We start from the raw sequence: 14,757 nt of genomic DNA on the forward strand, positions 1-14,757 counted from the left end.
CTCTCTCTGAGAGGCAAACCCGTAGAGTTAGTGGAAAGGGCACCTTCCAGAGGAGCAGAGCGTTCGGTTCTCAACCCGTTTCCTGCCAATCCCCATAGGGACAGTCTCAACCAAAGGGAGTCTCTGATGATGGCAAAGTGACAGAGCAAGGCCCTCTCACAGGCGCCTGTCCACACTCACGGCCCTTCCCTCTTCCTGCCACACCCTGTCCACGAAGATGGGAATGTGACCTGAAGATGGCAGGAAAGAGGTGACCCAGCAGTGTGAGCAGGCGGCTGTGATACTGCGCCACGCCCCGGACCCTGGCGCCAGTCCACCTCTCCATTCCCACCCCTGCGCAAATGTGCCACCTGCCGGGCTCAAAGGGGGCATAATTCATTTTCCTTAACTCACGGGTAGTTGTTAGTCCCTATGATGGACGTAGACCCCTCAGCTTCCATACCCGCTCCACGGCTGGCCCACTCCTGGCCAAAGGGCAAACCATCCACACTCACGGAATGCACCCTTCTGGGTAACAGCCATGCAGCCTGCACAGTCTTTCCAAAGCAAACGGGCAAATTTGTGCTGGATTCATCCACTGTAGGCGGTGCTAATTTTTGAGGACTCCTAGCTTACTTGTTGGCTTTCTTTGCTGATTATTTAAATCTGACAGTTTTCATCAAAGCCACTTTGAGGAGTCAAATTTATGGCTTATTTATACACTTGGGCACCACCGGCCATGCTCCATTGGCCCTCAGTCACCACCGGCACCTCTGTCTAGCCCTTCACCCAGCTGAGAGGGAAACGAAGAGCCGCTTCTAAACCGGCCAGGTGGAAACACAGCTGGGAGTCACGGGGCTCTCTGCAGAGCCCCGTGACATATTTAGATGTTTTAATTCCATCCTAGGGCTCGGGAACAATTTTACTAGCAGTAAAATAGGATGATGTTATATGTATGCATTATAAAATCACAGCCAAGACCACACATGTCCGCAGAGAAACGTGCTATGGAACCACATGAGAGGCTGTGTCTGAGTTTTTCCCTCAGTGTTGCTTTTCACTCCGCTGCTAGCGCTCAGTAGCAGACAGATGGCAGTAGCTGCCAAGAAGTTAAGAAATTTTATAGGCAAAACCATCAAGTTGAGAAAACAATCCATTAGCTACTTTTTTATTTTTTTGAACAAATTGGGAAAAGATGGCCATCGTTGTGTCTTGGGAGAGACACTGAAGATAGCAGAAAGCCTCTGGCAAGGCTGTTTGGTGGGGTCTTAGATGTGGGGACCAAGCCCTGGGTTATCCCAAGATCCCTCCTCTACCCCCCCCCAACACACCCTTCATAGAATGTGAAGTCCAAGGAAGGAAACTCTAAACTCCCAACTCGATGAAGCCAAAGGAGGACCCCAAGGCTGTGAGAAGGTTTATCCCTTACATACAGCCCCCATGAGAAGGGCCCATGGGTTACCCAGAATTTAGGACAGGAAGAAAAATCCATTAACTGTCCTAAAGTAATCTCCAGAGTTGGGGAATGGAGTATGACCCCTCCAAGGACCAGTAAAAGGGTCTGCCTCGCTGTCTTCCCATACACCCACCTTTGGACCTAAGCCTCATTAACTGGCCTTGGAAACACAACCCCTGGTTTCTGAGGAACTGGCCGTCTTCATTCAGGATTTTCAGATGGCCCCATAATCTGCTCTTGGCCATAAGAGATTTAAAATGTGGCACCAGATGGAAACATGCTATGGTAGAAACACACACACAGGCCTGCCCTGGTCTGAGATCCATCTTCCAGATTCATGGCTCGTGTCTACACACGAGGGTGTGTCTCTCTCACACCCCCACCCAATGCACAAGCCTAGAGTTACCTCCAGCCTGCAATCCACCATGCCTGGTGCTGACATCTGCCTGAGCATTCGTGGGAAACGTATGGGAGCTCAATTTATGGCCCTGGATGGCTTTCATTAACTTATATGAAACTGTTGAAGTAAGCAGTGAGCTACTTTCTTTCACCTTTGGATTCAGCACTGGGAGGTGGGTCTCAGAGCAATGCCGAGTCAGAGGTACAACTGGTCTGAATCAAAGAGCGCTATTTAGGCCCCTTGGTTCTGACAGTTGTATCTCGGCTGATTTGTGCATAAGTGTGTGCACAGAAACACATACATGAAACTGTAAGGAAATATACCAACGTGTTAACAATTATTTCTGTCTGGTGAGATTAGAGGTGATTTGTTATGGTCTCTTTTATACTCCCCTCCCCCCCCCCGCCAAATATTCTGAGAGTATTACTGTTATAAAAAGAAAAAAAATGTTACCAAGTTTTTGTTCTTCTTTGGGTCTTTGTGGGGAGGATAGTGGTAATAATAATGTCCTACTGGAGAACAAACCCCCAAATTTTGTTAAAAGGACAAAACCAAAAGCCCGTAACATTTCAGTTTCAGGCTTCACAATGTTACAGGGGCCACAGCATGTTACACACTAAACCAAATCCAAAGGCATTTTGTCTTCAAGTGTATGGAAGGCCTGCCTGCTGTGGGCCAGCTAGGTGCTCGGAAGCCAAGAGGAGAGCCAAAGGTCCTGCCACCCTCCAGCAGGGGGCACACTCTTCGGAAGGGTCAATGACAACAACAGAGCAGAGAAGTGAACATATGGGGTGACTGACCAGGGAAGGGGCAGTGCAGGTCAGGTGGGAGGTGGGGGGTGGCAGGTGGACGGGGACTGGATGGTGGTCAGTTGCAGGGCTTGGACCTAATTCTGTGGGAAGCCACTGACAGGGAAACAACGTGACCAAATTTGTGTTTGAGAAGAATCTTCTAATAGCAGGGGTGAGGGTAGCACTTCAGGGAAGTGAGGGATGCCAGGTGACGACAGATGGAGAGGGCCCCCAGGAGGGGGGTATGAGATGGAGGGACGGAAGGGAGCACATTTAAGGAACATCTAAGGGTTAGAGCCAATAAAGCATGTGTGAGAGCGGGGCGAGAAAGGAGCCACGGTGACCGGAACGACATGGGAAAGGGGAGAAGGAGCTGGTTCTCCCGGTTGAGTGGAGGGGCCTGGGGACAGGACATAAACGTAGACCTGTCCTGGGTAAGCCCATGAGTGCTTTTCTTTGCACTGTTAAATTTTCTTTGCACATGTTCCATCCCTGATCTTTGTGTACTTACAATTCTAGAAAATATGTTGCCTGCAGCGGGGAGCCCGCTCCCAGCAGACATGTCCACCTTGATGGAATAGTGTTTGCAGACCACTTACCCCTTTTAGTGTCCACAGCAGAGACAGCCTGGATCAGAAGAGGTGCATTGGACTCGGAGTACTCCACAAAGACGAGCAGCAGCTTCAGGGCTGTCTTCACCACCAGCCGGAACTGCCCAGAAAAGAGAAAAGCGTCACGCAGCTGTGGACAGTCTGTGTGCACCTGAAGGCAGGCTGGCCCCCAGCGCTTGCTTTGGCCTGGGGACTCTTCTCCTCAAGCAACACAGATGCCTTAGCCAGATGCCTCAGAAGCAGGAATTCATATTAGCTCTACTGCACAGATCAAGAAACTGAGGCACAGACTATCCTGCCCACAGCCAGAAATAGAACCAGAATTCGAACCCAGGGCCTCTGGCCCCGGAGCTCACACCCTGTGGTCTCTCAACAAACAAGGTAGCACTTGCCACGTCGGTTGCTTAATTTTATCCACACTAGAACACTATGGTAGGAACCATCACAATTCTCGTTTTTCTGGTAAGGAAGCAGGCACAGCAAGGTAAAAGACTTGCCCAAAGTCACACCACTGAGCTGAGGCGAGCAGGAATCTGAACCGAGTCCCATCCTGCTGGGCCCAGGGCACAACATTGGTGAAGAGCCACCCATAGCCCAGGGCCCTTCCGTCACACAGGCCACCAGTTACCCACCCAGAGAAATTCCCAAGCCTCCCAGCTGAAGCTTAGCCAACCCTGGGGACTACCTGTGGGAGCCTCGGGGGGAAGGGAGGGCTCCAGGTCACCTCCTTCCACATTCCCCCAGGTGCTGCTGCCACAACTCATTACCTACAGTCTCCCTTCCCTGAGCCCCGCCTTCTAAGAACTTCCTTCTAAAGGAACTCACCCACCAACTCTCTCCTGGAAATGGGTTCCAATCATGCATCTAAGAAATAAAGAGCCTGCTCTGGGCTACCATCCCAGCCCCAGCCATTTGGTTGGCAACGCCCCAGCCCCACAGACCATAGGGGAGGGGAGTTTATCTGCATCGTGTCGTGTGTGCAGGACCCAGAACTGCATTTGGCTGGAGTGGGCTCTGCGACGTTTGCTCACTGAATGGATCAGTTAATGGCCAGTCAATGCACGACCCCTCGACTCCATCACCTTGGCTGTGCAGAATCAGCTCCAGGTTCTCCATTTGCAGCCCGAGGAAGACCCAGGGCCTCCCGGAGGCAACAGTCACATCAAAATACTAGGGACACATGTAGATTTTACAAGGACCTCGGAGCATCGTGCGCCCCGCGGTGAATAGTGTCAACACCTCACCCATATCATTTCCCCAAAGTCATGCAAACACCTCGACCCCCTTGCCCTTTCTCGAAACTCTGGCATACTTCCCTAGTGAACTCTCTTCTCCTTGACTCCACGTCTCTCTCCAGCCAGTGCCTTGGTTCTCAGCTCCCCCTTACAGGAAAACTTTTCAGAAGGATTGCCACACTCCCTGGCTCCACTTCCTCACTTCCCACAGACACCTCAACCCAGTCTGATAGGGCTTCGATCACCATCGTGCAAATTAAACTTCTCTTGTTAGGGTTGACAATGGCCTCCATGTTGTTAAATCCAATGGTTGCTTTTCTGCTCACCGCAACCCCCAACAGCACATGACACAACTGCTTCCTCCAAGAACAGTTTCCTGTCACCATGGCCAACCCGTCTCTGACCCGAATGGCCACTCCTTTGCTGGCTCCTTCTAGGGTACTCAAACTCTAGGTGGGGGAAGGCCTCAGAGCTCATTCCTGCATTCTTTCCTTCTCTTTCCATACGCTCCCTCTAGGGGAGTCCATCCAGTCTCTTGGTTTTAAATTCTATCTGTGACTCAATGCTCACTGTTGCACCTCAGGAATGACCAAAGTCCTGGGCTCTGACACCCACCTGACCCCTGACATCACTACTTATATGCTAACAAGCACCTCAAATTCAGGTGGCCAAAAGGGAACCCTTGATCTCACATGTGCTCATTCCATCCCACCTACCATCCCAGCCTGTTCCTTCCACTCCCCATGTCATCACAAGGTCCTGCCACACACTGAGTGGCCAGTGGGGGTCACCCTGCACTTTTCTCACCCCATTCCCACAACAGATCCATCTGCGAGTGCTTGCCTTGAGAGCTGCCCTGAATCCATCCACCTCTCTGACTCCCTGTCCATCCTGGACCACTGTAAAGCCTCTTCAGTACTTCCAGACTTGTCCCTGCCTCCCCTGATGTTCATTCCCCAAGCTGTAGCCAGAGTGACCCCTGCACTCTCCACCCTCCCTTCATGGCCCACCGAGCTCAGGATGGAACCCCCTCCCACAGGCTGTCATGGTTCACCTGTCACTCCTTCTCACCCGGTGTGTTCCCACCACCTACATTTCTGCAGTCATGTGACTATGTGTTTTTAACATACCAAAGCTTGTTCATGACTCAAGGCCTTCTCAGGGGATATTCCCTGCCTAGAAACAGTCACCACAGAACAGGCCTTTTCTTATTCCCCCTCATGGGAAATGCCCTCCTAACCCCTTCATCCAAAGGGGCCCCTTGGTCACTCTCCTATCAGGGCGTTATATTCTTTTCATCCTTTATCATGATCTGAAATTGCTACATACACAGCTGACATTCCTCTACTGTCCCCAACGAAGACATAGGCACCTGGCAGCAAAGGTGTTCTCTCAGACACACCAGAAACAGCGTCTCTCCCAGAGCAGCTGACCAGTCAGGGCTGCAGGTGAGGCTTGGTCTTCAAACGCATCCCCCCTCATGTCAGTGGAGCAAGCCGTTCCCCACTCCACCCTCATCCTCAGCAAAGCTGGGGCCCCTCCACAATCACACTGAAGACAAGCGGTGCCTTGGGCTTCTGTCCTCACCATTATGTCCTTACCACCCCGAAAACGGAATTCTTTAGAGGGCTCGAAACTCTTTAGAGAGTTTTTACCTGCATAACTTGAGTCCTGCATTCAGTCCTCTGCTCTCAGACTAGGAACAGACTGAATTCCAGAGTATTTTTTTCAACCACAAGGTTGGGGGTAGAAGGGGAAGGCAAGGCATAATGAACTGTTCTATCTTTGTATGTTTAGAGCTGTAGACAGTTCTTTAAGTAAATAAAACAACCTAGCAAGCCCAGGCAACTTCCTCAGTGGGCGGACTATTATTAAGTAGATTAAGCCTTCTCAGTGCCTTCCTGGGCAAGATCCTGGCTGGTGCCCACCCCACTCCTCCCATGAGCTGGTCTCAGCGGGGGGGCTGCCCTTGTGCCCCTCTCATCAAGGTTCTTCCTGAGCATCTCTGTGGTCACAAGATCTTGGCCAACACAGTCCCAGGGACCCAGAACCCCCTAGCCATTCTCCCTCATGAGGCTAATTTTTTTTAAAAAACCTACTGTTTTCTAGCAAAGTCTTTTTTTATTGGTCTTAACATGTCTATTCATGTCTGCTTCTGCTTTGCTGTAAAGGGCTATGTTTGGAGCTCTTTTGGCATTGTATTTTTATTAAAAAAATACCAAACTCTTCTGATTCATGGTTTTAGGCTTCTATTGAGTCTAAGTTTACATTTATGTGTGTTTGGAAGCCTAACTATGTGAAATTAACAAACATGTTCGATAGCTAAAGTACTTTAGAAAAAAGAGCAGAATGTGAATTTATGGAAATACATGATACGGATTGCAAAGCATGTCCTAACTAATCACCAAATGTGTCCAGCAGGACTCCTCCCCAGAAATACCTTATTAGCATTACTGTAGAGACTTGAAAGTAATAAAAGCACATTACTTTAAAAGGTTTCTACATCAACCCTTATTTATCCAGAAATCATTTAATTTGATGCCCACAAGTATCTGGAATGCAGTCAAAACCCTCCAAAGCCTTGGAACAGCCACAGCGGAGGCCACACACCCATTCCTCCAAGTCCAAACACGCTGCTCCTCGCAAAGCTCTGAAAAATCCACACTTGGTGCGTCTGCACTGATCTGAGACACATTCTAATAGGAACGGCTATGGAGGCCGCCAGCCCGCATCCACTGGGAAGGGACAGACCACAGGCCAGCGACAGACCGGAGAGGCAGGCCCAGCATGGCAGCAAGAGCAAGGACCATGAATGAGGAAGGTGGGGGCAAGCTACCCGGGGGCCAGCACACACACCACAGCCCAGCTCAGCCTCTGAAGGCTCCTCCAAGGGACAAGGCAGCGTCCCTCCAATCTGAACTGTTGGATTTTCAGTTCTGCCTGGTGCTCCCTCATGTTTTGCAATGACTTACTAAAGGCTCAAACATACGCCCATCTGTCTAACATCAAAGGAAAGTCAGTAAGAACTGATTCTCGTTGTGAAGGCTCATCGATCACATGAGAAGAGAGAGCAACCAGTCATAAAACAGTCCAAGGAATACAGGGCAAAAAGGAGTCGGTCTCAGAAGCAGTGGTACAAAGCCAAATGGGCACATTTCTCACGTCTGGAGGTTTCTGAGGGGCCACCTGCTAACGCCCCTGCAGAAGAAATTCAGAACCTGGATGGTGGCGGAATGGCCTACCCCGTTTAAGGTCCCTCCCATCCCAAGACGCTGTGCTGCTTCTTTCAACAAGATCGGGTGCTTTCCAGACGCCCAGCACCCAACGAGGTTCTGTGAGGGGATAACAAAGCCATGGTCCTGTCTTCGCAGACATGCTCATCTCGCTGCTGAGAGAGGACTGAGAATACCTCCACACTCCACAACGAGTGTTCTCTGTACTAGAAGCCCTCAGAGTCGGGTTGCTGAGGAAAGAGAGCACTTGCCAGAAGCCAGCCCTGACAGTGGGGAGGGAGAGTCAGTAGAACCAGCTTGGAGCCGATCCAGCTGCCTGTGGAAGAGAAAAGCTGTGTGACAGCCTTTGGGTTCATGCTCCCACAAATAATGCCCCTTCCTTAGGGCTAGAGGAAACACGCTGGGGGTCTAGATTCAGCCTTTGAGTTGCACGTTACCTGCCTTTTATGTAATTATATCCTAGGGAATACTGGTATTCTATTTTAACACAAGTCCATTATAATAAATTATGCTTTATATTGCTTTAAACCAAGTAGCTAAATCACAGTATTTAACAGGACTCTGAGACAACCCCTTTGTTATAAGGGCAGGACAAGAACACGAAGCCAGCTGTGAAGTGTGCTTCTCTTAAGTATTTAGCGCACTTTGGGGGCCACTGGGCTGAGCTTTACTTTCTGCTGCAACTACCACTTTGCACTCCATTCTTACTCGGCGTAAAAGAGAGGCCACGAGCCTTCAGAGGAACAGAGATGCCTTTTGACCAAGGGATGTAATATTTGTCAGGTCAAGCCTCAGTCCAGGGATTGAACCTCCAGATTCCATAAACAACTTGGGGATCCAATGTCGCCTCCATGCCAGGGAGGCTGAGCCTGAGGGAGGGGTGGCAGGATACTGTCAACATAGCACTTTCCCTTTTTTTTTTTTTTAATTTTCTGGGCCAACCCACAGAAAGAGTGTGGCGTCAGCCGATACAGAACCCAGGTGTCTGGATTTTAGATAAAATGTAACTACCAGATGTATGGAAAAGGAATTAAAGCCAGTTTCTCAGTCATCTTGCACGTTAGAGCAAACTGGAGCTCCCTTCATGTTTTATTGTACTTAGAGAAACACAAGAACTATACTTAGAAGGTCAAATATGCTGCTTATTAAGTAGAAATAAAAGTATTCCAAAAAAAATCTCCAAATTCCTACTCCTCTTCTAAAAATTCAACAACCATAAAAAGAAAACAATTTCCAAACCTCAGGATTTAAATTACAAAGGAAGTTAGAAAAACATGCTTCATTTTATTTGTTTCATTTTCCACTAAAAAAGCATAAATATATGTTCTAGAAGCGGGTGCTCGTTATTAAAGCTGAATTAGAAATTGGTAAGATAACTTGACTTCTAAAGCTTTGCCACACTGTTTACCAGCTTACCAGAACTAAGAATATACTGAGTATTTTAACAACAAAGAGCCAAGTGACTAAAGACACTTACTTTTAAGACCTTCTCATGTAAACACTTTATTCCAAAGACATATTATCCTTAAGCTCAGAATTCCTGAGCCAGCAGCTCAGAACAGGCCCCAAAGCATTTTCAACTGGTTATCAAACAGTCCAACAGATACCTCAGACCCTGAATCTATCCCCGTTTAAGAGACTGTCTCCAAAATGAGATGGGTCTGGTCAGAAATCAAGTGTGGGCCCAAACAGATTACCTGAGTACAGAACTCTGGGCCATGGCTTTGCAGGCATCTGGCATGGGGGCGGTGGGGGATGGAGACCAGGGTTGGCGCATCTGCCAGGACAGGACATCACCTGCACCAAAGCCACGTGCTATGGCCTCAGGGCCTGATAACCGACCTGCTTATGACCTAATGGAATTTGTAAAAAGGGAACCAAGCTACACTTGTGATTCATGTAGTAGCCAAGTGTGAGTCTGGGAACCCCTTAAGACTTCACTAGTTAGTGGAGAGGAAATCTTGCAGGATGCAAGATACAGCAGAGTATTCAGAAACAAATATCAAAATAATAAAAAAAAGCTACAAATGAACATTTTCTTTCTACTGAGATAAAATTCAGGGGTTCAGCAGGAGGTTTCTTTAGAGAACAGTGGATAAGAATGGGCAAGGCCAAAACATACCCACTTTGCTAACTTTCCTTTAGGACACTCAATGGAGTTATGAGGAGCTGGTTGAGAATAGGTAACACAGATTCACTCTGTTATTGTTAACTAAGGAACACCAAAAACTCTGCACTAAACTACTGCCTTAAAGAACACCCTGGTGATATTTACAAAATGAAGGAGAGAAATCAACAAGTTGGGTCCTTGTCCAGTTAGTGATATCCCCATTCTCAGATGCAAAGTCTCGTGTTCTGGAAGGCTACCCAACTTGTCACATGACTCATTTCTGAAGAAAGTCAAAGGAAAACACAAAGGCCAATCTGATTCTTTCTACTGTACCATGGGGAGCCCCATCTTTCCCTCTGGTGCAAAAATTTAAGCCTTGGGGAAATGAGACAAATATGCTCTTAGGAGCTGTAATCAAGGTTAAAGAACTTTCCTAAGTAAATAATCCGCCCTGGAAACATGACAGAGGACAGCTAAGCCTGAGGAATGGTGAATGTGAATTAGTGAGAGTTTGACAACTTAGAGTGGGTGGAGGATGCTGGCAGGTGAGCCCTGGCAGGTGGAGAGAGGCTTCGCGAGCGAGCTGAGCAGCACTGGCAAGGGCAACCCTGAGCCTGCAGGGCCACTCCCAGGCCGGCTCCCAGAAGCCTACACTTGGTCTGGTTCTCCTGCCCAACCAACTCGCCTAGAGCACTGCTTGCTGAGGAACAGCGCTCCGGCTCCTCTGGGGTTTCTACATCACCCCAAATATTCCTCCTTATTAGAACCACCCATTCCTAGTCTCTTCAGCTGCCAAAACACAGCTGCTAGTCCTCAACCAAATGCCCTACCAGGGCAGAAGGGTCAAAGTCCCACCCCTGCTCCTGTTTCATGAGGATCTTACCTGTGTAAATTAGTTAGCTACTATTCTGGTTTATCAACAAGCCTCTTGAGAGTCATGGTTCCTACCACAAATCAGCTCCCTGAAGTGGATCATCTCAGTGTGGACGGAAGAAGCTGCTGTCCAGCCCTGTGGCTGGAGACCCATCCTGCTGATGGAGAACCATCGGGTTCTCTCCGCATACGGGCTCCTGTAAGGTCTGCCTCAAATCTCTGGTCTCTCCCCGTAACATTTTCCTATAATCATAATGAGTGGAACTACTACTTCTCTCTTTTTTTTTCTTTTTCTTCCGCTGAGATTATCCTCATATGGGGCTTCCAAGCGATCACACAGGTGAGAATTCGTTTTCTGGCTGTATGTAGCCAAGTAACCAGCAAGACGGTGATCACCCTTTGGACCCACCATCTCTTTAACACAAATACTACTTGAACATGCCATTAAAATTTGTACAATTTTTTAAACCTTAAAAATGATCCACTGATAAACATGGAAAAATATTCAAACACCACCTCACTCACTATGTTTTCATGAAGTTAGTAACAAAGCTCTTTAAACGGAAATAACTCAATTAATATGAGAAAAGTCAAATGAACTATAGTCCCTTTCTATGACTATCAAATGGGTTTTAATGTTTTAGTGTAATAACACAGGAAAATGCTGGTACTATAGAGTTAACTATGTAAGAAAGATTCCAAAGATTAGAAGAAAAAGTACAAAGTTAATGTTTAAATCTATATAGAAGTATTTCAGGTGATTTTTACTTTTTTTGTGTATTTCTAAAGTTTTAGACAAAGAGACAATATTACTTTTTTGATCATAAAAAAATTCACTGAAAGTTTTAAAAACCCCAAGTCCCCACCCGTGCTATCAAGAAACTAAGCAATCAACAGAACGAGATTTAACTCAGTGTTGGCACTTTATAATTCACAAGGACCAGTATGTTAAAAATTCTGGTGGAAAAAGTAGACAATGTACATGAACAGATGAGGAATTTCAGGGGAGGGAAACTCGTAAGGGTCAGATGAAAATGCTAGAAATAAAAAGCACTGTAAAAGAGATGAAGACTGTATTTCACAAGCTCATCAGGAAGACTCGCGTAGCTGAGCACAGAATCAGGTAACTTCATAAGTCAGCAGAAATTGCCCAAAATGCAGCAGAGGAAAGGAGAGCGAATCAGTTTTAACCACACGAAGCATATTTTTATGTCAATCACAGGCAGCACTTTAAAGACTAAAACTTTCCCTTCCTGGACAGAGAAGCCCGACGCAGGAACATCTTAACGAGCATCCCACTGAAGGTAAAAGGATACTAATGAAGCACACCATCTCCGTTTCCTCCTGTGAAGATCCAAAGATGCAGAGATTAAAAACCTTGGAAAATTATGTATCTCAAACAATAGTACATATGACGTTCCCCTAGAGTGAGAACAGGAATTCGGATAATGACTTCTCAACACAGTAACTCTGTTTCAGTTTTTACATGTGAACATGTTAATTAACGTGACCCCTCATGATACGGGTAAGAATAAGTGAGCACCGTATTTGCCGTTCTGAGACTTTACGACGCAGGCACCTCAAACAATGCAACGTTAATGTCCCAATTTTCAGAAAAAGGATTACCGATGAAGTCGAAAATGGAGAGCCCACACTTTATGAAGCCCTCTATTGATCCCTGGCAATGTGCTCCAAAGGCTTTCTGGATGGAAGTCTTATAAGCGCTTAGGAAAGAGAAGGAAACACCTGGAAAGCAGCTTCTGGCTGGCTGAGCATACCTCCCTTTTTTAAACAGGAAGTTGGTAGAAGTTGTGGGAAAAGAGAGATTAGCTCACAACACTGGGCACTAACGTGCAGACACAATCAGCAGTGTTTTACATATTCTTCACTATTATGTGCATCCCTATTTCATAGATTATCCCCCTTCTATAGATGAAAAAATAATCCACCCAAAGTATCACACAGCTGTATTTGGTCTCAGAGCTCCGCACTTAACAGCAGATGTAGCGTACCTTGACTTTGACCTTGGAACCCAACGAAGAAATGAGGCTGGCCAATCAAAGTTGGGTGCCTTCCCACTAACTGCACCAAAATGGTCTTAAAACAAGTGATGAGTGTCGACCTGCAAGCACCATTCACCGGCTTAGGCACCCTTGCCTACACCGACATTGTGGTTAAGAACAAAGAAGCTCCACTTGTTAAATTTATGTTAAATAAAACTAGAATTAACGGTTAACATGATGAATGGCCAGAGCAAAATGCAAAATAATCTTAAGGCTGGCCCTCTGACCTGATCTCAAGGGGAACAAAAACAAAGCCCTATGTTCAGGTGTAAATCAGTCACAGAGGTGCAGAATGGGAGAAACTAGCAAATAAGGATGTATAAAAAACAAACAAAACCCCTGGGAGGTTTAGTGCATTATCAGTCTGATGCGAGCCAGCACCCAGGGCGGCTGCTGCAAGCCTAGTGAGTCAAAGTGGGATTTGTGTGTGTGGGGGGGTGCTGTCTCCAGTATCCTGAGGAATTGCAAATTATGTCGCCAAGGACTATCTGTGGAAACCATCAAGCTTAGCTTGGACAGGATGACATGTTAATGGCTTTAAATACTCAAAGAGCTTCCACGGGGAAGTGAGGGTGTGTTGCTCTGAACAGCAGTGCATAATGTTTGGTTAAGGTCAGAGAGGTGGACACAGGTCCCAGGAAGGAAGGCTTCCCACCTATTCCAGGGCCCAGCAATGGTGCTCCCTCTGCCTCGAGAAGGATCAGGAAGGTGGCTGGTGAGTATCAGGAACATCTTTAACAAGACTTTGCCATCTCTTCAAGGCCAGGGTTCTGTTTGATATTCCATAACTCAAAGAGTTTCAGATCTCACTTCCATGTGGGGCATCTGAAGGGATCACACAGCAGTGACATGCCAATGACCCGAGACCAAAGGGCTCCCTGGATCTCCTCTCCTCTTCCTGGATCAGCTGCCACCATGGCGGCCCTGGCTTAGCCCTCCCTGTGGACACGACCTTCACCTCAAAACCAAGGTGTCAAAGCTTTCCTGCCAATGAATCCCAATATGCAACTTCTCCGTTCCTGCCAGAGGCCATACCAGATTCCTGGCTGCCCTGACTCAAAACTGTGACCCTATCTTTGATTCCCGCTTTCATGTATCCACATCCAGAAACCCAAACCTAGGAGGCTTTTCCTCAAAATGTCCCCATGTGTCCATTATTCTGTTTCCATAGCAACTTGTGCCTAGGGGTCACCATCCCACAGTTTTGATAGTGTGTGAGCATGCCTGTCGCCAGCCAGGCACGAAGAAAGCCTAGAGATCTGTGATCAGCAACCTGGGGCACAGCTAAGAGAAATTAGATTCCACAGGGCTGACAGAAAAAGAGAGATAGCAGGGCGAGCCAAGGTGGACAGCCAACTAGAAAGTGCAGATTTCATGACTGGAGGCATCCCTGGAGAACCCACAAGGAAGTGGGGGGCCCTGGGGCCTCCCCGATGGGCCAGAAGGGGATCCATACGGAGAGACAGACTTTCTGTGTTAGAGTGACAAAAGGCCAGGCTCTACAAGCCAAATCATCTCACCCCAATTAATTAGACTTCCAGATGTAGGAAGAGAAGAAAATCCATGCTGTGTAAGTAGTCATGGGATGGGCATCTGCTTCATACCTCTGACTGGGGAGTTTAAAGATGGGCTTTTGTAAATAAAATGAAACATTTTATTGAAAACACTTTTTTTCTTTCTTTTAAAAAGTGATTATTTGGCTGCAAATGCATCATTTTCTCCTCTGGCTAGGAGTCTCAAATATCTGCAAATATGCATTGCATAATGACCCTCTGGCAGGCTGCAAAATCACATCTTGCTGCCTTTCATGGAAGGAAAATGAAGAATTATGAAAACAGAATGACAAGGTTTCTCTAACCCAAGATTTCATGTATCAACACTGTGCCTGTTTAAGGCAAAATGAACAGAATCTTAACGTAAACCTTTTAGGTTCTGAGAAATCGGGCTTTGAATCAAAACAAAGCCCTAGGACCTCTGGCTTTCCTGATTTCTTCATGTGAACGGGG

General features: G+C 47.3%; 1 protein-coding gene across 1 annotated transcript in view; it reads right to left on the reverse strand.

The window, feature by feature from the left end:
* FHOD3 (formin homology 2 domain containing 3) overlaps positions 1-14,757 on the reverse strand; it is a 450,577-nt gene that overhangs the window by 168,101 nt on the left and 267,719 nt on the right. The window contains 1 exon segment of the mRNA XM_044382961.3: positions 3,226-3,337. Coding sequence (XP_044238896.1) covers positions 3,226-3,337 — 112 coding nt within the window.

Source organism: Ursus arctos, unplaced genomic scaffold (genome assembly GCF_023065955.2).
Source record: "Ursus arctos isolate Adak ecotype North America unplaced genomic scaffold, UrsArc2.0 scaffold_17, whole genome shotgun sequence".
Lineage (NCBI taxonomy): Eukaryota > Metazoa > Chordata > Mammalia > Carnivora > Ursidae > Ursus > Ursus arctos.